General features: G+C 47.7%; 1 protein-coding gene across 1 annotated transcript in view; it reads right to left on the bottom strand.

Annotated features, from left to right (window-relative positions):
- Positions 1-21,145, bottom strand: part of sycp2 (synaptonemal complex protein 2) — a 1,164,109-nt gene that overhangs the window by 107,756 nt on the left and 1,035,208 nt on the right. The window contains exons 36-37 of the mRNA XM_070894856.1: positions 17,480-17,641; positions 11,713-11,843 (exon numbers count right to left, since the gene is read on the bottom strand). Of these exons, the coding sequence (XP_070750957.1) occupies positions 11,713-11,843; positions 17,480-17,641 (293 nt within the window). The remainder of the gene's footprint in view (positions 1-11,712; positions 11,844-17,479; positions 17,642-21,145) is intronic.

Below are 21,145 nucleotides of genomic sequence, written 5' to 3'. Positions count from 1 at the left end.
TGCACATGGTCGAGGGCCCTGTCTACCATGATGATGGAGGGGGAGGAGGAAATCTTTGTCCAAGGAAAACGGAGGACATTTCAGATGTTCTGGTGTGGAAGGTGGCACATGTTATAGAATCATAGAATGGTTACAGAACAATGGCGACAGAGAAACAGGGTCTATGGAACGTCCTCCTCCATTTCGGATGCCCCCAAAAGTATGTCACCATACTCCGCCTGCTCCATGACAACATGCAGGCCGTGATCCTTACCAACGGATCCATCACAGACCCAATTCACATCCGGACCAGGGTCAAGCAGGGCTGCGTCATCGCCCCAACCCTCTTCTCAATCTTCCTCGCTCCCATTCTTCACCTCACAGTTGATAAGCTCCCCGCTGGAGTGGAGCTAAACTACAGAACCAGTGGGAAGCTGTTCAACCTTCGCCGTCTCCAGGCCAGGTCCAAGACCACTCCAACCTCTGTCGTCGAGCAACAGTACGGACGACACGTGCATCTGTGCACACACAGAGGCTAAACTCCAGGACATAGTTGACGTTATTTACCGAGGCTTATGAAAGCATGGGCCTTAAGCTAAACATTAGTAAGACAAAGGTCCTTCACCAGCCTGTCCTCGCTGCACAGCACTGCCCCCCAAACATTAAGATCCATGGCGTGGCCCTGGACAACGTGGACCACTTCCCCTGTCTCGGGAGCCTCCTATCAACAAGAGCAGGTATTGATAATGAGATCCAACACCACCTCCAGTGCGCCAGTGCAGCCTTTGGCCGCTTGAGGAAAAGAGTGTTTGAAGATCAGTCCCTCAAAACTGTCACCAAGCTCATGGTCTACAGGGCTGTAGTAATACCCGCCCTCCTGTATGGCTCAGAGACATGGACCATGTACAGTAGACACCTCAAGTCGTTGGAGAAATACCACCATAGATATCTCCGCAAGATCCTGCAAATCCCCTGGGAGGAAAGACGCACAAACATTAGAATCCTTGTCTAGGCCAACATCCCCCAGCATTAAAGCACTGACCACACTTGATCAGCTCCGCTGGGCAGGCTACATGGTTCGCATGCCAGACACGAGACTCCCAAAGCAAGCGCTCTACTCAGAACTGACGATTCGGGTATCTGACGATTCGGAAAGATAGACAAGAAGGGAAAGGAGGTGGGGTATCTCTGTTAATAAAGGATGATATCAGGGCAGTTGTGAGAGATGATATTGGCTCTAATGAACAAAATGTTGAATCATTGTGGGTGGAGATTAGAGATAGTAAGGGGAAAAAGTCACTGGTGGGCGTAGTTTATAGGCCCCCAAATAATAACTTCACGGTGGGGCGGGCAATAATCAAGGGAATAATGGAGGCATGTGAATAAGGAACGGCAGTAGTCATGGGGGATTTTAACCTACATATCGATTGGTCAACTCAAAATTGCACAGGGTAGCCTGGAGGAGGAATTCATAGAATGCATATGGGATTGTTTCTTAGAACAGTATGTAACAGAACCTACAAGGGAGCAAGCTATCTTAGATCTGGTCCTGTGTAATGAGACAGGAAAAATAAATGATCTCCTAGTAAAAGATCCTCTCGGAATGAGTGATCACAGTATGGTTGAATTTGTAATACAGATTGAGGGTGAGGAAGTTGTGTCAGAAACGAGCGTACCATGCTTAAATAAAGGGGACTACAGTGGGATGAGGGCAGAGTTGGCTAAAGTAGACTGGAAACACAGACTAAACGGTGGCACAATTGAGGAACAATGGAGGACTTTTAAGGAGCTCTTTCATAGTGCGCAACAAAAATATATTCCAGTAAAAAAGAAGGGTGGTAAGAGAAGGGATAACCAGCCGTGGATAACCAAGGAAATAAAGAAGAGTATCAAATCAAAGACCAATGCGTATAAGGTGGCCAAGGTTAGTGGGAAACTAGAGGATTGGGAAAATTTTAAATAACAACAAAGAATGACTAAAAAAGCAATAAAGAAAGGAAAGATAGATTTCGAAGGTAAACTTGCGCAAAACATAAAAACAGATAGTAAAAGCTTTTACCGATATATAAAACGGAAAAGAGTGACTAAAATAAATGTTGGTCCCTTAGAAGATGAGAAGGGGGATTTAATAATGGGAAATGTGGAAATGGCTAAGACCTTAAACAATTATTTTGCTTCGGTCTTCACAGTGGAAGACACAAAAACCATGCCAAAAATTGCTGGTCACGGGAATGTGGGAAGGGAGGACCTTGAGACAATCACTATCACTAGAGGGGTAGTGCTGGACAGGCTAATGGGACTCAAGGTAGACAAGTCCCTTGGTCCTGATGAAATGCATCCCAGGGTATTAAAAGAGATGGCGGAAGTTATAGCAGATGCATTCGTTATAATCTACCAAAATTCTCTGGACTCTGGGGAGGTACCAGCGGATTGGAAAGCAGCTAATGTAACGCCTCTGTTTAAAAAAGGGGGCAGACAAAAGGCAGGTAACTATAGGCCGGTTAGTTTCACATCTGTAGTGGGGAAAATGCTTGAAACTATCATTAAGGAAGAAATAGCGGGACATCTAGTAGGAATAGTGCAATCAAGCAGTAGTGAAATCATGTTTAACTAATTTACTAGAATTCTTTGAGGATATAAAGAGCATGGTGGATAGAGGTGTACCGATGGATGTGGTGTATTTAGATTTCCATTCGATAAGGTGCCACACAAAAGGTTACTGCAGAAGATAGAGGTACGCTGAGTCAGAGGAAATGTATTAGCATGGATAGAGAATTGGCTGGTGAACAGAAAGCAGAGAGTCGGGATAAATGGGTCCTTTTCGGGTTGGAAATCGGTGGTTAGTGGTGTGCCACAGGGATCGGTGCTGGGACCACAACTGTTTACAATATACATAGATGACCTGGAAGAGGGGACAGAGTGTAGTGTAACAAAATTTGCAGATGACACTAAGATTAGTGGGAAAGCAGGTTGTGTAGAGAACACAAAGAGGCTGCAAAGAGACTTGGATAGGTTAAGCGAATGGGCTAAGGTTTGGCAGATGGAATACAATGTCGGAAAGTGTGAGGTCATCCACCTTGGGAAAAAAAACAGTAAAAGGGAATATTATTTGAATGGGGAGAAATGACAACATGCTGAGATGCAGAGGGACCTGGGGGTCCTTGTTCATGAATCCCAAAAAGTTAGTTTGCAGGTGCAGCAGGTAATCAGGAAGGCGAATGGAATGTTGGCCTTCATTGCGAGAGGGATGGAGTACAAAAGCAGGGAGGTCCTGCTGCAACTGTATAGGGTATTGGTAAGGCCGCACCTGGAGTACTGCGTGCAGTTTTGATCACCTTACTTAAGGAAGGATATACTGGCTTTGGAGGGGGTACAGAGACGATTCACTAGGCTGATTCCGGAGATGAGGGGGTTACCTTATGATGATAGATTGAGTAGACTGGGTCTTTATTCGTTGGAGTTCAGAAGGATGAGGGGTGATCTTATAGAAACATTTAAAATCATGAAAGGGATAGACAAGATAGAGGCAGAGAGGTTGTTTCCACTGGTAGGGGAGGCTAGAACTAGGGGGCACAGCCTCAAAATATGGGGGAGCCAATTTAAAACCGAGTTGAAAAGGAATTTCTTCTCCCAGAGGGTTGTGAATCTGTAGAATTCTCTGCCCAAGGAAGCAGTTGAGGCTAGCTCATTGAATGTATTCAAGTCACAGATAGATAGATTTTTAACCAATAAGGGAATTAAGGGTTATGGGGAGCGGGTGGGTAAGTGGAGCTGAGTCCATGGCCATGATCTTATTGAATGGCGGAGCAGGCTCGAGGGGCTAGATGGCCTACTCCTGTTCATAATTCTTATGTTCTTATGTAACTCGTCCACGGCAAACGAGCCAAAGGCGGGTAGAGGAAACGTTACAAGGACACCCTCAAAGCCTCCCTGATAAAGTGCAACATCCCCACTGACACCTGGGAGTCCTTGGCCATAGACTGCCCTAAGTGGAGGAAGTGCATTCGGGAGGGCGCTGAGCACCTCGAGTCTCATCACTGAGAACATGCAGAACTCAAGCGCAGGCAGTGAAAGGAGCGTGAGGCAAACCAGGCTCCCTGCCCACCCTTTCCCTCAACAACTATCTGTCCCACCTGTGACAGAGACTGTGGTTCTCGTATTGGACTGTACAGCCACCTAAGAACTCATGCTAAGAGTGGAAGCAAGTCTTCCTCGATTCCGAGGAACTGCCTATGATGATGATGATGGTTACAGAACGATGGAGACATAGAAACAGGTTGATTGGAATACAGGAAGTGGGGTGGGAAGAGGTAAAATCAAGGCAATTGTGGGAGTCGTTGAGCTTGCAGTAGATATCAGTGGACAACCTATCCCCAGAGATGGAGATAGAGAAAATGAGGTCGGGTGGAGAGAATCAAAGATGGACCACATGAAGGTAAGGGATGGATTGAAATCCGAAGTAAAATTAATGAAATTCTCCAGATCAGGGCAAGAACAGGAAGCAGTACCAATACAGTCAACGGAACAAGACGCCAGTCGGACTGAAGAAAAGGTATTCAACATCTCCTACAAAAATACAGTTATAGCTAGGAGACTTTCAGGTTCCCATACCACCACCTTTTATTTGGAGGAAATGAGTAAAGTTAAAGGAGCAGTTGTTCAATGTGAGAAGAAATTTAGCTTGACGGGGGAAGGTGGCTGAGTACTGGTTGGGCCACCGTTCAAGGAAGCAGACCGTCTGCAAGCCATCATGGCAGGGGGTGGAGGTGCAGAGCGACTGGGTGTATCTGTGGGGGGTGGGGGTGTAGAGGGACTGGGTGTACCTGTGGGGGGTGGGGGTGTAGAGGGGCTGGGTGTACCTGTGGGGGGTGGGGGTGTAGAGGGACTGGGTGTACCAGTGGGGGGTGGGGGTGTAGAGGGACTGGGTGCCCCGGTGGGGGGTGTAGAGGGACTGGGTGTACCTGTGGGGGGTGGGGGTGTAGAGACACTGGGTGTACCAGTGGGGGGGTGGGGGGTGGGGGTGTAGAGGGACTGGGTGTCCCGGTGGGGGGTGGGGGTGTAGAGGGACTGGGTGTCCCGGTGGGGGTGTAGAGGGACTGGGTGTACCAGTGGGGGGTGGGGGTGTAGAGGGACTGGGTGTACCTGGGGGGGGTGGGGGTGTAGAGGGACTGGGTGTACCAGTGGGGGGTGGGGGGTGGGGGTGTAGAGGGACTGGGTGCCCCGGTGGGGGGTGGGGGTGTAGAGGGACTGGGTATACCAGTGGGGGGTGGGGGGTGGGGGTGTAGAAGGACTGGGTGTCCTGGTGGGGGGTGGGGCTGTAGAGAGACTGGGTGTACCAGTGGGGGCTGGAGGTGCAGGGTTATACCTGAGAGATCAGAGCATTGCAGTGGCAAAAGGAACTTGCATTTATATAGTGTCTTCAATATACTAAAACAGCCCAAGGTGCCTCACAGGAGCGATGTCAAACAAACGATGACAAAAGGAGATATTAGTGCAGATGACAAAAAGCTTGGTAAAAGGGTTAGAGAGGTGGATAGGCTTAAGGAGGGAAATGAAGAGCTTCAGAACCAGGCAGCTGAAGCAATTAAAATCAGTGATGCACAAGAGGCCAGAATTGGACAATTACAGAGGTCTTGGAGGATTGTAGGGCTGAAAGAGACTACAGAGGCAGGGAAGGACAAAGCCATGGAGTGATTTCAAAACTAGAATGAGAATTTTAAAATCGAGGCGACACTCAACCAGTGTGGGTCAGTGAGCACTGGGATGATGGGGGAATGGGACGAGGTGCACGTTAGGATACAGTAAGCAGAGTTTTGGATGAGCTTAAGTTTATGTAAATTTAGAGGCAGGTGGGTGGACCAGTGCTTCTGGGGCTGGGGAAGGAGGGCTGGTGATTGTGATGGGGATCCACTATCAGAACTGTTATGTATGTAAACATTGTAACTGTGTAAGACTTGCCACCAGAGGGCACAACTGTTGGAGGCCCAAGGGTCACCTGCACAACTCATTGAAGGGATTATAAAAGGTTGTCTGCCATGCTGCTTAAGTACTCTGGAGTTGTATTAAAGAGACTAAGGTCACATCAGTTTTAGCTCACAGTACTCAGTCTTGTGGAGTTCTTTCATACTTAACAATTGGCGACGAGTAACAGATTACGAACTTTCACACGGTCATGGCTGTCGTTGGTATTTTAGAGAGATTTGTAGAGGGTGATGATTGGGAAGCCTTTGTTGAGCGTCTCGGCCAGTACTTTGTGGCCAACGAGCTGGATGGGGACGATAAAGCGATTAAGCGCAGGGCGATTCTCCTCACCGTGTGTGGGTCCACAGTATACGGCCACATCAAGAATCTGCTAGCACCGGAGAAACCAATGGAGAAGACAGATACAGAGTTGTGTACGCTGGTTCGGAACGACCTCAAGCCGAAGGAGAGTGTCTTAATGGCCAGGTATCGCTTCTTACATGCACCACCGCTCTGAGGGCCAGGACGTGGTGAGTTATGCTGCCGACCTGAGACACCTTGCGGGAACTTGCGAATTTGATGGATTTTTGGGAGAAATGCTGCAGGACATTTTTGTCCTTGGCATCGGCCACGAGGTCATTCTTCGCAAGCTGCTGTCCGTGAATCCCTCGACCTGAGCAAGGCCATCACGATAGCCCAGGCATTCAAATCCACGAACGATAATACCAGACAGATATCTTCCCAGCATCAAAGCTCACCGGCAAGTACTGTGCATAAAATAACGTCGTTAGCAGGCAGAACTGCATATGGCAGGACCTACACGTCTGCATCTGCAAGACCTAGGATGACTTAGAGTCCGCCATCGGGCGTGAATGTAAATCCATTAGCACCATGTTGGCGCTGCAGGGTTAATTATCGAGCCCATCAATGTCGATTCAAGCACTACGTGTGCAAAGGCTACGAAACAATGGGGCACCTCCAGCGAATGTGCAAGAGTGCTGCGACTCACCATGTGGCAGAGTCGGCAGAGGCTGATCGATCCGGCGCGGATCACGCAGAACCAACAAGAGAGGCAACTCAACCCGAGGAAGAAGTATATGGGGTACACACCTTCACCACCAAGAGCCCGCTTATTATGCTGAAAGTCAAATTGAACGGTATTCCGGTATCAATGGAGTTGGACACGGGGGCGAGTCAGTCAATTATGAGCCAGAAGGCTTTTGAGAAACTGTGGGGCAACAAGGCACCAAGTCTCAAACTGAGCCCGATTCAGACAAAGCTGCGCACCTACACTAAAGAGCCCATACCAGTCATTGGCAGTGTGGCAGTTAAGGTATCGTAAGATGGAGCTGTGCATGATTTATCACTGTGGATTGTAACAGGCGATGGCCCAACGCTGTTCGGCAGAAGCTGGCTGGGAAAGATTCGATGGAACTGGGACAACATCAAAGCACTATCTTCAGTGGATGATGCCTCGTGCGCCCAAGTGCTGAGCAAGTTTCCGTCGCTATTTGAACCAGGCATCGGCAACTTCACAGGCGCCAAGGTCAAGATCCATCCAATCCCCCATGCAAGGCCCGTTCATCACAAGGCTCGAGCGGTTCCCTGTGGGAACCCGACGTCACCGGCAAAACATGTACCACGATCGCGCGGCTATATCGCGCGACATTAATGTTAACGACCCTGTGTTTGTCCAGAATTACGGTCATGGTCCCAAATGGGTTGCTGGCACTGTCTTAGCCAAGGAAGGGAATAGAGCGTTTATAGTCAAACTACTGAATGGACAAACGTGCAGAAAGCATTTGGATCAGACCAAACTGTGGTTCACCGACAACCAGGAACAACCTGAAAAGGACATCACCATCATCGATCCACCAACACACACCCAACCAGCAATCGACCTTGCTGTCAATCAAGAGGATGAACCCACCATTCCCAACAGTTCTGTCAGACCAGCCATGCCACAGTGCAGCAATGGTCCGACCAACTCACCCGTGCCAGAGTTTGAACTCAGACGATCAACCAGAGAGTGTAGGGCCCCAGATCGTCTCAACTTGTAAATAATTTGTATCAAAGACTCTGGGGGGGGAGGGATGTTATGTATGTAAACATTGTAACTGTGTAAGACTTGCCACCAGAGGGCGCAACTGTTGGAGGCCCAAGGGTCACCTGCACACCTCGTGCAAGGGAGTATAAAAGGTTGCCTGCCATGCTGCTTAGGCACTCTGAAATTGTATTAAAGAGACTAAAGTCACATCAGTTTTAGCTCACAGTACTCAGGCTTGTGGAATTCTTTCATACTTAACAAGAACAATAACTGGGGCTGGGGAAGGAGGGCTGGAGCTTGGGATGGGGTTTCCATATACGTACACGGCCAGTGGAGTGGACCCCACCCAGGTGTCCACTGCCTTTTCCTGAAAGAGGGTGCAGGAACAGAGAGATCTTTTTTAAAATTCAGTCACGTGGGCGTTGCTAGCTAAGCCAGCATTTATTGCCCATCCCTAATTGCCTAGCTTGCTTGGCCATTTCAGAGGATAGTTAAGAGTCAAACAATTTGCTGTGGGTCTGGAGTCACATGTAGGCCAGACCGGGTAAGGACGGCAGATTTCCTCCCTAAAGGACATTAGTGAACCAGATGGGTTTTTCTGACAATCCGGTAGTTTCATGGCCACCATTACTGATATTAGCTTTATAATTCCACATTTATTTAATTAAATCATTTAAATTCCCCAGCTGCCTTAGTAGGATTTGAACATGTTTGCGGATCATTAGTCCAAGCCTCTGGATTACTAGCAGGAACAGAGAGGCCTCGGGGGCGCTTGTACACAAATCTTTAAAGGTGACAGGACAAGTTGAGAGGGCTGTTAAAAAAGCATATGGGCTCCTTGGCTTTATTCATAGAGAAACAGAGTACAAATGCAAGAAAGTTATGTTAAACCTTTATAAATCACAGGTTAGGCCTCAGCTGGAGTATTGTGTTAAATTCTGGACACCACACTTTAGAAAGCATATCAAGGCCTTGGAGAGGGTTCAGAAGAGATTTACTAGAATGGTACTAAGGACGAGGGACTTCAGTTATGTGGAGAGACTGGAGAAGCTGGGGTTGCTCTCCTTACAGCAGAGAAGGTTAAGGAGAGATATAGTAAAGGTGTTCAAATTCATGAATAGTTTTGATAAGAGTAAATAAGGAGAAACTGTTTCCACTGGCTGGGTTAACCAGAGGACACAGATTTGAGGTGATTGGCAAAAGAACTAGAGGCGACGTGGAGAAACATTTTTACACAGTGAATTGTTGTGATCTGGAAGACACTTCTTCAAAGGGTGGTGGAAGCAGATTCAATACTTTCAAAAGGGAATTAGATAAGTACTTGAAAAGAAAATTTATAGGGCCATGAGGAAAGATCAGGGCGTGCAATTAATTGGATACCACTACTGAAAGATTGGGCACAGGTTTGATGGGCCGAATGGCCTCCTTCTGTGCTGTATGATTCTATAATTCTAAGCTGTTAAAAAAGCAAACAGGAGCCTTGGCCTTATAACTGGAGACATGGAGTACAACAGCAAGGGAGCTACGCTAAAAGGCCTCAGTTGTTCAATACTGGTCATACTTTAGGAAGAACCTTGGAGAGGGTGCATGGGAGATTTACTAGAATGGTACAAAGGATGAGGAACTTCAGGTACGTGGATAGACTGTCGAAGCTATGGTTGTTCTCTGTAGAACAGAGAAGGTTATGGGGAAATTTAGAGCTGGTCAAAATGATGAGGGGTTTTGATAGAGTAGAAAGGGAGAAAGTGTTTGCACTGATTGGACGGGTGGTAACCAGGGGACACAGATTTAAGTTGTTGACAAGAGAAGCAGAGGTGAGATGAGAATCTTTTTTATGCAGCGAGTTGTGCTCTGGAATGCATGACCTGAAAGGCAATTGGATAAATACTTAAAGGAGAAAGTTGCAGGGCTATGGGGATAGATCGGGGGAGTGGGACGAAGTGGATTTCTCCTTCTGTGCTGTATTCTTCTATGAATAATAAAATGGATCAATATTGATTGCCTGCTGAGTAGCAAAGATCTGTTGTGCAGGAGGTGCTGCAGCCTGTCTGGAATAGTGCAAGTATTGCTGATTTCACCGTTCTCCAGTCTGCTTCTATACTGGACCAGTGATAGGGAGTCTACCCACATTGGGGGAAAAATTCCAATGCTCCGGGCCCGTACGAAGTTTCTACGGAATGCGCATGCGCTGAAAAGCGACTTTTCTGATCTGTCAATCTGGAGCTTGACAGATCGTAGACATCTCGGGAGCAAGGACATTACTACGGGCAAGATTGCAGGATTTACCCATATCTTGTCCTCAAAAATCTTGCGCCTGAAAAAGCAGGCGCATAGCCTACTGTTACAGATGTAAAAGTTTAAAAGCCTATAAAAAATATGATTAAAATAAAATTAAAAAAAACATATTTATGTTAAAACCCTGCCCACTCAGGTAATGTTATTTTAAACCCGAATCCTAACTTTAAAAAAAATGGCCAATTTTTTTTTTCTTTAAAAAAACATGTATAACAACTTTAATTTCTATTAGTGTATTGTGTGAGGTGTTTTTTAAATGTTTTATGCAGTGTTTGTGCGTTTTGGGGGTTTTCTCATTCATAGTATAGGAGTTTTGTAACTTACGAATTTCCTATTACTATGAATGAGAAAATACTTAGCTGTGATTGGGTGTCCAGGCACATGTGACTCCTGCACACATCCCTACGAGCACGCACTGCGACGCGCAGGGAGAGGAGGCCTGTGGATCGGGATTTCGAGCAGGCGCAGCAGCTTCAAGTAAGTGCGCATTTTCTGTCTATTATTTAGACTAAAGTGGGAAGTCCTCGAGAGGAATTTCTGCCCAAATATGTTCATCAAAAGATTCTGAAAATCAAGATTTTATGTATTTGGGACTGTGCTCGCTGACCTACATTGGCTCCCAGTTAAGCAATACCTCGATTTTAAAATTTCCATTCTTGTTTTCAAATCTCTGCATTGACTCGCCCCTCCCTATCTCTGTAATCTCCTCAACCCCACAACCCTCAGATCTCTGCACTCCTCCAATTCTGCCCTCCTGTCCATCCCAGTTTTTCATCGCCCCACCATTTGCAACTGTGCCTTCAGCTGCCTGGTCCCAAGCTCTGGAATTCCCTCCCTAAACCTCTCCGCCTCTCTACCTGTCTCTCCTCCTTAAGACTCTCCTTAAAACCTACCTTTTTGGCTAAGCTTTTGGTCATTTTCCCTAATAAATCCTTATGTGGCTCAGTGTCAAATGTTGTTTTAGAACGCTCCTGTGAAGTACCTTGGGACGTTTTACTATGTTAAAGGCGCTATATAAACGCAACGTTGTTATTGTTGTGTAAGGTAAGGAATGTATTACAAATGATTTCCTGTATTCTTTTGTTTCTAGGTGATCATAAACTCTTTTAAACAAATTCTGACTAGTTTTATTTGAACACTGTTTAATATTGTGGTATTTTCCACCTTTCAGAGAAGATTATTATACATTTCACATCATAGGAACTGTAAACCCAAATAACGATTCTGGGAGAAAGCCTGAATTGTTAACACAGCTTTAAATTCTGCTTTGCTCTCACTTTTTACAATGAGCTTATTTTGTAATTATTCTTGAGAATAATTATTGTCAATATAAACTGCTATTTTTGATCAACAGAGCAATAAATGAAACTGATATTAGATTTAAAGGCTAGACAAAAAGTTCTCTGCATAATTGTTTTGTGAAACATTACCTGGAATTTAACTTTGAGTTCTTTACTAAACTGCTGACAAATAACTCCCATGTTTGGCTTACTCAGCTCCCAGCTGTCCATGTGTGTGGCAGAAGAATGATCACCATTGATTGTAGACAGAAATTTTGTATCTGGATAAGGAACACAATTATGAATCCGATTATCATAAAGAGGTGTATCTGTTGTGAGGCAGATATGTGCCTTATTTTCAGCCATTGGAATTAATTCTTGAGTGAGTATAATTATTTGTGAGTAACATTGGTCCACAAAATGACTTATTCCAGTCAGATTCCTGCCTCACTAATTTAATAATCTCACTCAGCAAAAACTGTCCAATCACTTCACATCTGCATTTTCATTCTTCTCAAATTGCTTGTGAACCAATTATGGGGCACAAATCATCCGCATGCTGTGAGCAAACCAGGAAGGATGGGCAGGGGGAATGCTCCATGGTCCTGCTCACAATGAGAAGGTGAGGGGAAATCGCAGTGGAGAATCAGGCAATATGTAGGCGTTAGTGGAGAATCAGGCAATATGTAGGCGTTAAGGCCCACGACCAATATTCCTCCCCCAACCTCACTGGCAGCTACTTCCTCCATCTCCCGCATGCAAATTGGATTATACCCGGTCCCCTTAACCATGTCACTGATATAGATTCCAATTGGCTGAGGCACAAGCTCTGATCCGTGCGGCACTCCACTAATTACAACCTACCAACCCGAAAATGACCCTTTTATTCCTCCTCTCTGTTTCCCGTCTGTCAAACAATCCTTAATCAATACAAGTAGAAGATTTCAACTACCCTAATATTAACTGGGATAAAATTAGCAGGAAAGGTATAGAGTAAGCAGATACCTAAAATGCATTCAGGAGAACTTCTTTAGCCAATATATAGCAAGCCAATAAGAGAGGAGGCGGTTCTGAACTTAGTTTTAGGGAATGAAGCTGGGCAAGTGGAAGGGGTATCAGTGGGAGAGCATTTTGGTGCCAGTGATCATAATTCAGTTAGATTTAGGTAATTATGGAAAAGGACAAAGACAGACCAGGAATAAAAGTTCTCAATTTGGGGAAAGCCAATTTTACTAAGCTGAGAGGTGATTTAGCTAAAGTGGACTGGAAACAGCTACAGGAAGGTAAATCAGTGTCAGAGCAGTGGGAGACATTCAAGGAGGAGATCTGAGGGCTCAGAGCAAGTATGTTCCCTTAAAGAGAAAGGGTGGGACTAACAAATATAGAGCCCCCTGGATGTCAGGGGCCATACAGGGTAGGAGAAAGACAAAAGGGAGGCTTACAACAAATACCGAGGGCGAATAGGATGTGGTTATTTGTACTACAAAAATGGCCAACATACTCCACCTTTTGTTTCTGAATGATCCCCTTGGAGGATAAGCCACACCCTGAAATTTCACAGGAATGTATCACTGGAACCGCCCATCCCAAGGTCTCACTGACTTTGCAAATTGTAACTTGATCCACTTTGACTTCCTGAACCGACAGAGCACAGAGCTCTCCAGAAGACAGCAAGGGCCAGGCAAAGTGCCTTACCCCAGTCCAAGTACATCTCTCCCCCAGGCAAAGTGCCTTACCCTAGTCCAAGTACATCCCTCCCCCCGACCATAGATGGGGCATTGTGTACGGATCGTTAACAGGTTTATTGGGTATGAAGTGAATAGTGAAAGTGTCGTGACTTTTGGATATCATCCACTCCAACAATGTCCCTTGTAGGGGGCTGGGAGAATGTGATCTGTCTTCCCCCACCTATGTCTCTCTCCCCCACCCCCAGCCTCACTCTCTCTCCACCCCCCAGCCTCTCTCTCCCCCCCACAGCCTCTCTCTCCCCCCCCATCCTCTCTCTACCCCCAGCCTCTCTCTCCCCGCCCCCAGCCTCTCTATCTCCCCCCCAGCCTCTCTCTCCCCCCACAGCCTCTCTCTACCCCCAGCCTCTCTCTCTCGCCCCCCCAGCCTCTCTCTCCCCCCCGCAGCCTCTCTCTCTCCCCCCCCAGCCTCTCTCTCTCTCCCCCCAGCCTCTCTCTCTCCCAACTCCCAGCCTCTCTCTTCCAACTCCCAGCCTCTCTCTTCCAACTCCCAGCCTCTCTTCCCCCACCCCAGCCTCTCTCCCCCACCCCAGCCTCTCTCTGCCCCCCCAGCCGCTCTCTCTCCACCCCAGCCTCTCTTCCCCCACCCCAGCCTCTCTCCCCCACCCCAGCCTCTCTCTCTCCCCTGCCAGCCTCTCTCTCCCCCCCACAGCCTCTCTCTCCCCCCCCAGCCTCTCTCTCTCCCCCCCAGCCTCTCTCTCTCCCCCCCAGCCTCTCTCTCCCCCTCCCCAACCTCTCTCTCCCCCCACAGCCTCTCTCTACCCCCAGCCTCTCTCTCTCCCACCCCCCAGCCTCTCTCTTCCCCCCGCAGCCTCTCTCTCTCCCCCCCCAGCCTCTCTCTCTCCCCCCCTCAGCCTCTCTCTTCCAACTCCCAGCCTCTCTCTTCCAACTCCCAGCCTCTCTTCCCCCACCCCAGCCTCTCTCTCCCACCCCAGCCTCTCTCTGCCCCCCCAGCCACTCTCTCTCCACCCTAGCCTCTCTTCCCCCACCCCAGCCTCTCTCCCCCACCCCAGCCTCTCTCTCTCCCCTGCCAGCCTCTCTCTCCCCCCCACAGCCTCTCTCTCCCCCCCGCCCCCAGCCTCTCTCTCCCCCCCCCCGAGCCTCTCTCTCTCCCCCACCCCAGCCTCTCTCTCCCACCCCAGCCTCTCTCTCCCACCCCAGCCTCTCTCTGCCCCCCCAGCCTCTCTTCCCCCACCCCAGCCTCTCTCCCCCACCCCAGCCTCTCTCTCTCCCCTGCCAGCCTCTCTCTCCCCCCCACAGCCTCTCTCTCCCCCCCGCCCCCAGCCTCTCTCTCCCCCCCCCCCCCGAGCCTCTCTCTCTCCCCCACCCCAGCCTCTTTCTCCCTCCAGCCTCTCTATCACTATTGGGCCCCCACCCGCCGCTCTCAAGCCTAGGCCAGCTGGGGGGGGTGGGGGTCGGGCGGAGGGATGGGGGTAGGGGGAGGAGAGTCGGAGCCTCAGGTCCTGCTTCTCGGCACCACACGCATGGAATGATTTGGGCCGGGAGGGTGGAGCTTGACAGGGGCGGGGCTTGTCGCCTGTCGGTCAAAAAAGTGCAGCACGGGCGGGAGGAGGAGGGGCTTGACAAACCCTTGTCTGTCAAAAAAAGTGCCGTACAGATAGTTACATCGAAATTAAAAAGGAAATTAGGAAAGCAAAGTGAATTTGAAAAAACATTGGCAAGTAAAATCAAGGGAAACCCAAAGATGTTTTATAAATACATTAAAAGCAAGAGGATAACTAAAAAAAGAGTAGGGCCGATTGGAGACCATAAATGTAACGTGTGTGTGGATGTGGGAGACGTGGGTATGGTTCTTAGAGAGGGACGATGCAGAAATTGCATTCAGGGAAGAGCAGTGTGAAATATTAGACGAAATAAACATCGTGAGAGAGGAAGTATTAAGGGGATTAGCAGCTTTGAAAGTGGATAAATCCCCAGGCCTGGATGAAATGACCTGGCTGTTAAAAGCTAAAGAGGAAATAGCAGAGGCTCTGACCATCATTTTCCAATCCCCTCTGGCTACAGGTGTGGTGCCGGAGGATTGCGGGATTGCTAAAGTTGTACCTCTGCTTAAAAAGGGAGAAAGGGATTGACCGAGTAATTACAGGCCAGTCAGCCTAACCTCAGTGGTAGGAAAATTGGAAAAAATTCTGAGGGGCAGGATAAATTTTCAATTAGAAAGGCACAGATTAATCAAGGACAGGCAGCATGGATATGTTAAGTGAAGGTAGTGTCTGACTAACTTGATTGAATTTTTTGAAGAGGTAACCAGGAGGGTCGATGAGAGTAGTGCATTTGATGTATAGACTATACAGATTTTAGCAAGGCTTTTGATAAGGTTCCTCATGGCAGACTGGTCATGAAAGTAAAAGCTCATGGGATCAAAGGCAAAGTGGCAAGTTGGATCCAAAATTGGCTCAGAGGCAGGAAGGTTATTTCCAGTGGGGTTCCGCAGGGCTCAGTTTTCACCCAGAGGGTGATGGGGGTCTGGAACTCACTGCCTGAAAGGGTGGTCGAGGCAGAAACCCTCACCACATTTAAAAACTACTTGGATGTGCACTTGAAGTGCCGTAACCTACAGGGCTACGGACCAAGGGCTGGAAAGTGGGATTAGGCTGGATAGCTCTTTGTTGGCCGGCACGGAAACAAAGTGACGAAATGACCTCCTTCCGTGTTATAAATTTCTATTCTTTTATGTCCCCTTGAGGAAGCAGATGGGACCTCGGTTTAACGTCTCATCCGAAAGACGGCACAACTCCGACAGTGCAGTGCTCCCTCAGTACTGCCCCTCTGACAGTGCAGCGTTCCCTCAGTACCGCCCCTCCAACAGTACAGTGATCCCTCAGAACTGCCCCTCTGACAGTGCGGCGCTCCCTCAGTACTGCCCCTCCGACAGTGCGGCGCTCCCTCAGTACTGCTCCTCCGACAGTGCGGCGCTCCCTCAGTACTGCCCCTCCGACAGTGCAGCGCTCCCTCAGTACTGCCCCTCCGACAGTGCGCCGCTCCCTCAGTACTGCCCCACCGACAGTGCGGCGTTCCCTCAGTACTGCCCCTCCGACAGTGCAGCGTTCCCTCAGTACTGTCCCTCCGACACTGCAGCACTCCCTCAGTACTGCCCCTCCGACAGTGCGGCGCTTCCTCAGCACTGCCCTCCGACAGTGCAGCGTTTCCTCAGTACTGCCCCTCCGACAGTGCAGTGGAGTTTAGGCCTAGGTTTTTTGATGTGCTCAGTCCCTGGATGGGACTTGAACCCACAACCTTCAGACTCAGAGGCGAATGTGCTACTAGCTGAGCCACAGCTGACACAGATTTAAGATAATTGGCAAAAGAACCAGAGGCAAAATTAGGAGAATTTTTATTACAGTGAGTTGTTATGATCTGGAATACACTACCTGTAAGAGTGGTGAAAGCAGATTCAACAGTAACTCTCAAAAAGACATTTGTTAAATACTTGAAGGTGACGGGTTTCAGGGCTGTGTGGAAAGCGCAGGAGAGTGGGACTATTTGGAACAGCTCTTTCAAAGAGCTGACACAGTCATGATGGCATCTGTCAACATAATTGAACCTTTTCAGCCATGGAATTATTGTGGTGCAGCACCTCCAAAGCCAATATTTCCTTCCTGAGGTGCGGTGTCCAAAACTGAACACAGAACTTCAGATGGGCCCTGACCAAAGTTCCGTACAGCTGAAGCATAACTTTCTATGTTTTGCTCCTCCACAGCTCCGTGTCTTTTGACATTTATAAAATATTCTGAGTTGTCTTTCTTGGATTGCGAGTTGATGACCTCACTCTTCCCCACATTGCACCGCGTCGATAGTTTTGCCCACTCACTGAATCTGTGTAACTTTGTGCTCCCATCCACACGTGTATTGTGCATCCTAACTTAAGAGTTATCTGCAAACTTGCATATACAGCTCTCACCCAAATAATTCATAAATATGATCAAAAGTTCAGGTCCCCAAAGAGATCTCTAGGGAATATCACATCTCACCAACCAGAGAATATTCCCTTTATCCCTACTCTCCCAACCAATTAACAACTCATGTTACAGTTTGGACACCTGCAGCCAAGTGTGTTCCATCGAGTACTTAAAAAAAAACAAGTATATCATTTTGGGATGCTGAAGAGACCTGGGAAAGAACAAGAATCAAGGTAGTCAAAAATCCAATACCTATGTCAATGTACCGGTTTCCAACGTCACATTGAAACAATTTTCTGGGTCTTAGCTGTGCTCCTTGCTCTTTTGTTTCCTCATCATCCTCAATGTCATGAAAGTTGCTTTGATGACCTTTCGCATAGATGCGATTCAGTACCGAGGCATGGCTAGATGGACCTGTGCATATGTAGAAGCCAATTATTTAAGATACAGTATACTGTAGATGAACCCTCAAAAACTATAAAAGGCAAAAATTCCTCTGTGCACTATTTTTAATAAAGTTGATGACCCATTTATTTCAAATGATTTAATAAAATTGTTAAAATAGCTAAGGAATTTCTCCGATGAAAATACACAAAATGACAGAGAGGAAAAGATCGCCTGCTCTATCCAACCTGTCCCATACAGTTACAGTGCCTTGTGCATAAACCCAGAGGTTTCCAAACCAGGGGAGAGCGCGAAGAGATTATAAGGCTGTGGAGAGATTATCAGGTTGTGGGGAGTTGATCAGGAAGCTGCATCGATTATCGGGGTGGAGAGATTATCAGGGGCATTGCGGAGATTAACACGGGCATGGAGAGATTATTGGGGTGGGGTGGGGAGAACCAAAGCGTGGCTACTGGGCGACAAGAGCTATCTGCTGACAACATGGCTCATGATTACAGTGCACAACTCACAAGCATGCATATAATGAGAGCCATGCTGCTACACAAAATGTGAGAGCAGACCACTGGCGTGCTGAACCAAGTCTTACGCTGCTTGTACTGCTCTGGAGGAGCCCTGAAGCACTCGGCAGAGCGAGTGTCAAGAGACGTGGTGGTCTGCTGCACATACTCGCCACCATGAGGACACAGCAGGAGGAGGAGGGGGAGGTGGAGGGGGAGAATGAGGTGGAGGGCGAGGAGGAGAATGGGGAGGCGGAGGGCGAGGGGGAGGCGGAAGAGGAAGGGAGGAGGCAACCTAGACAGCCCTTTTCTGGCCGGGCTATCTGTGAACAACCCCTCTGACTGCGATACCAATAAACACAAGCCCAATTCCTCATTCACTAGCAGTCCCGCTCCTTAACTTCCCTGTTACTGACCATCACAGCGTCTACTTGGCCACATCCAAAAATAAACACCAACACAAAATAAACAGTCCAAACCAAATTTATAAATCAAAGCATGCATACAAACATAAACTAATCACCCTTCTGCATTCCCTTAGCGCCTGACTCCCGCCTGCCTTTGCCTGACCTAGTGCTCCTACACAGTGCTCCCCCAGTGCCTGCAGCACGGCTGGTGGAAGGTTGCTGACTTTCAGTGGGGGACACTGTAAATGGCCTTGCTGGTCGGCCTTGAAGGCCCAGCTTCAGACTGCACCATCTCGGCCTGGGCAGCCAGTCAGGGCTGGCTGGCTGACAGGCAACGACAAGGGCACTGACGGAGTGGCATTGGTGGCAGGATGAATGCTGTCATCCTGAGAGAGGACAGCTGGTTCGTGCTCCACAGAGCCAGTGCCACTTTCCCGGGACACACCTCAGCAATCCGAGTAATCTTGGAGGACAGATTGCTGGACTGCTGTGACACCCTGCAAGCCGCTTTGAACACTGGTAACCACAGCCATGATGGCAACTGTCTGAGCTTGCATGACTTCAGTCTGAGCTTCCACTGCAGCACTCAGATGCTGATTGGCTGCTACTTGTGCTGCGGCCATGAGAAGCTGCATGATGGTTGGGACAAGTGTGCTAATGGAGTTGGCCAGTACTTCTACGCTGGAAGGGATGGGCCCCAAGCTCTGCGCAAAGTTGCTGCCGGACTCCTCCATGATCCTTGACATTATACGGAGGCTTTCTGGCAGACCTGCCAATGCACCAAGCATTTCATCATGCATACCTTTTAGCCTTTTTCTGTAGCCTGTCCCATCAAAGTGCTCATCTGACTCCTCTGCAGCAGAACTCGTGTGTGACCTCAACCCCTGGTGAGCTGGCAACTGAGCTACCCTTGCTCCCTGCCCTGGCTGCAGGCCCCTCATGCCCGCTGTCTCACAATGCACAGATCCCGCCTCAATGCTATCCTCTAAATTACACGTAATGTCAATCTCTGGGCTGGTGGCTGCGAGTGTGAAATCGAGTGATGGTGTTGCTTCATCATCAGTGTCTTTGACCTGCTGCTCTTCCACCAGTGCCTGGCCAGGTGGCAGTTCTTGTGCATTTGAAAGGAGAAAGGCACAAGGGTAAGGTTGCAGTGAGGGGAGAAAGGTAAAGCAAGAGGTGCATGCTTTCATCATCTGCAGCTTCTAAATCAGAAGAGATGAGGGGGAAGTTGGAGGTAAGCAGTGGCAGGAGATATTTCATAACTGTCAGCAAAGATATATTCCAGTAAGAAAGAAAGGCTCTCAGAGAAGGATGAACCACCCGTGGCTAACTAAGGAAAGGATGGTATCAAATTGAAAACAAACGCATCCAATGTTACGAAGTTTAGTGGTAGGCCAGAGGATTGGGAAATCATTAGAAACCAGCAAAGGACGACTAAAAAAATTATAAAGAGAGGGAAGATAGCTCTTGAGAGTAAACTGGCAAGAAAAATAAAAACAGACAGTAAGAGCTTCTACAGGTATATAAAAAGGAAGAGAGTGGCTAAAGTAAACGTTGGTCCTTTAGAGGATGAGACTGGGGAATTAATAATGGGAAACAGGGAAATGGCAGAGACTTTGAACAAATATTTTGTATCGGTCTTCAAGGTGGAAGATACTAAAAGCATCCCAATAATTTATAATCAAAGGGGCTATTGAGGGGAGGGGAACTTAAAACAATCACTATCATGATAGAAAAAGTACTCGGCAAACTAATGGGACTAAAGGTGGACAAGTCCCCTGGACCTGACGGCCTGCATACTAGGGTCTTAAGAGAAGTGGCTGCAGAGATAGTGGATACTTTGGTTGTAATCTACCAAAATTCCCTGGATTCTGGAGAGGTCCCAGCAGATTGGAAAACTGTAAATGTAACGCCCCTATTTAAGAAAGGAGGGAGATAGAAAGCAGGAAACTATAGACCAGTTAGCCTAACATCTGTCATTGGGAAAATGCTGGAGTCCATTATTAAGGAAGTTGTATCAGGACATTTAGAAAATCATAATACAGTCAAGCAGAGTCAGCATGGTTTTATGAAAGTGAAATCATGTTTGACAAATTTGCTGGAGTTCTTTGAGGATGTAACGAGCAGGGTGAATCAAGGGGAACCAGTAAATGTCATGTATTTGGATTTCTAGAGGTAATTTGATAAGGTGCCACATAAAAGGTTACTGCTCAAGATAAGAGCTCACGGTGTTGGGGTAATATATTAGCACGGATAGAGGATTGGATAACTAACAGAAAAGAGAGAGTCAGGATAAATGGGTCATTTTCAGGTTGGCAAACTGTAACTTATGGGGTGCCACAAGGATCAGTGCTGGGGCCTCAACTATTTACAATTTATATTAATGACTTGGATGAAGGGACCGAGTGCAATGTAGCCAAATTTGCTGATGATACAAAGATAGGTGGGAAAGCAAGTTGTGAGGAGGATGCAAATAATCTTCAAAAGGATATAGATAAGCTAAGCAAGTGGGCAAAAAATTGGCAGATGGAGTGTAATGTGGGAAAATGTGAGGTTTAGGAAAAATAAAAAAGCAAATTATTATTTAAATAAGGAGAGATTACAAA

This window comes from Pristiophorus japonicus, chromosome 12 (assembly GCF_044704955.1).
Source record: "Pristiophorus japonicus isolate sPriJap1 chromosome 12, sPriJap1.hap1, whole genome shotgun sequence".
Lineage (NCBI taxonomy): Eukaryota > Metazoa > Chordata > Chondrichthyes > Pristiophoridae > Pristiophorus > Pristiophorus japonicus.
The sequence above is the reverse complement of the archived record's forward strand: the minus strand, read 5'-3'. Positions and strand labels throughout refer to the sequence as shown.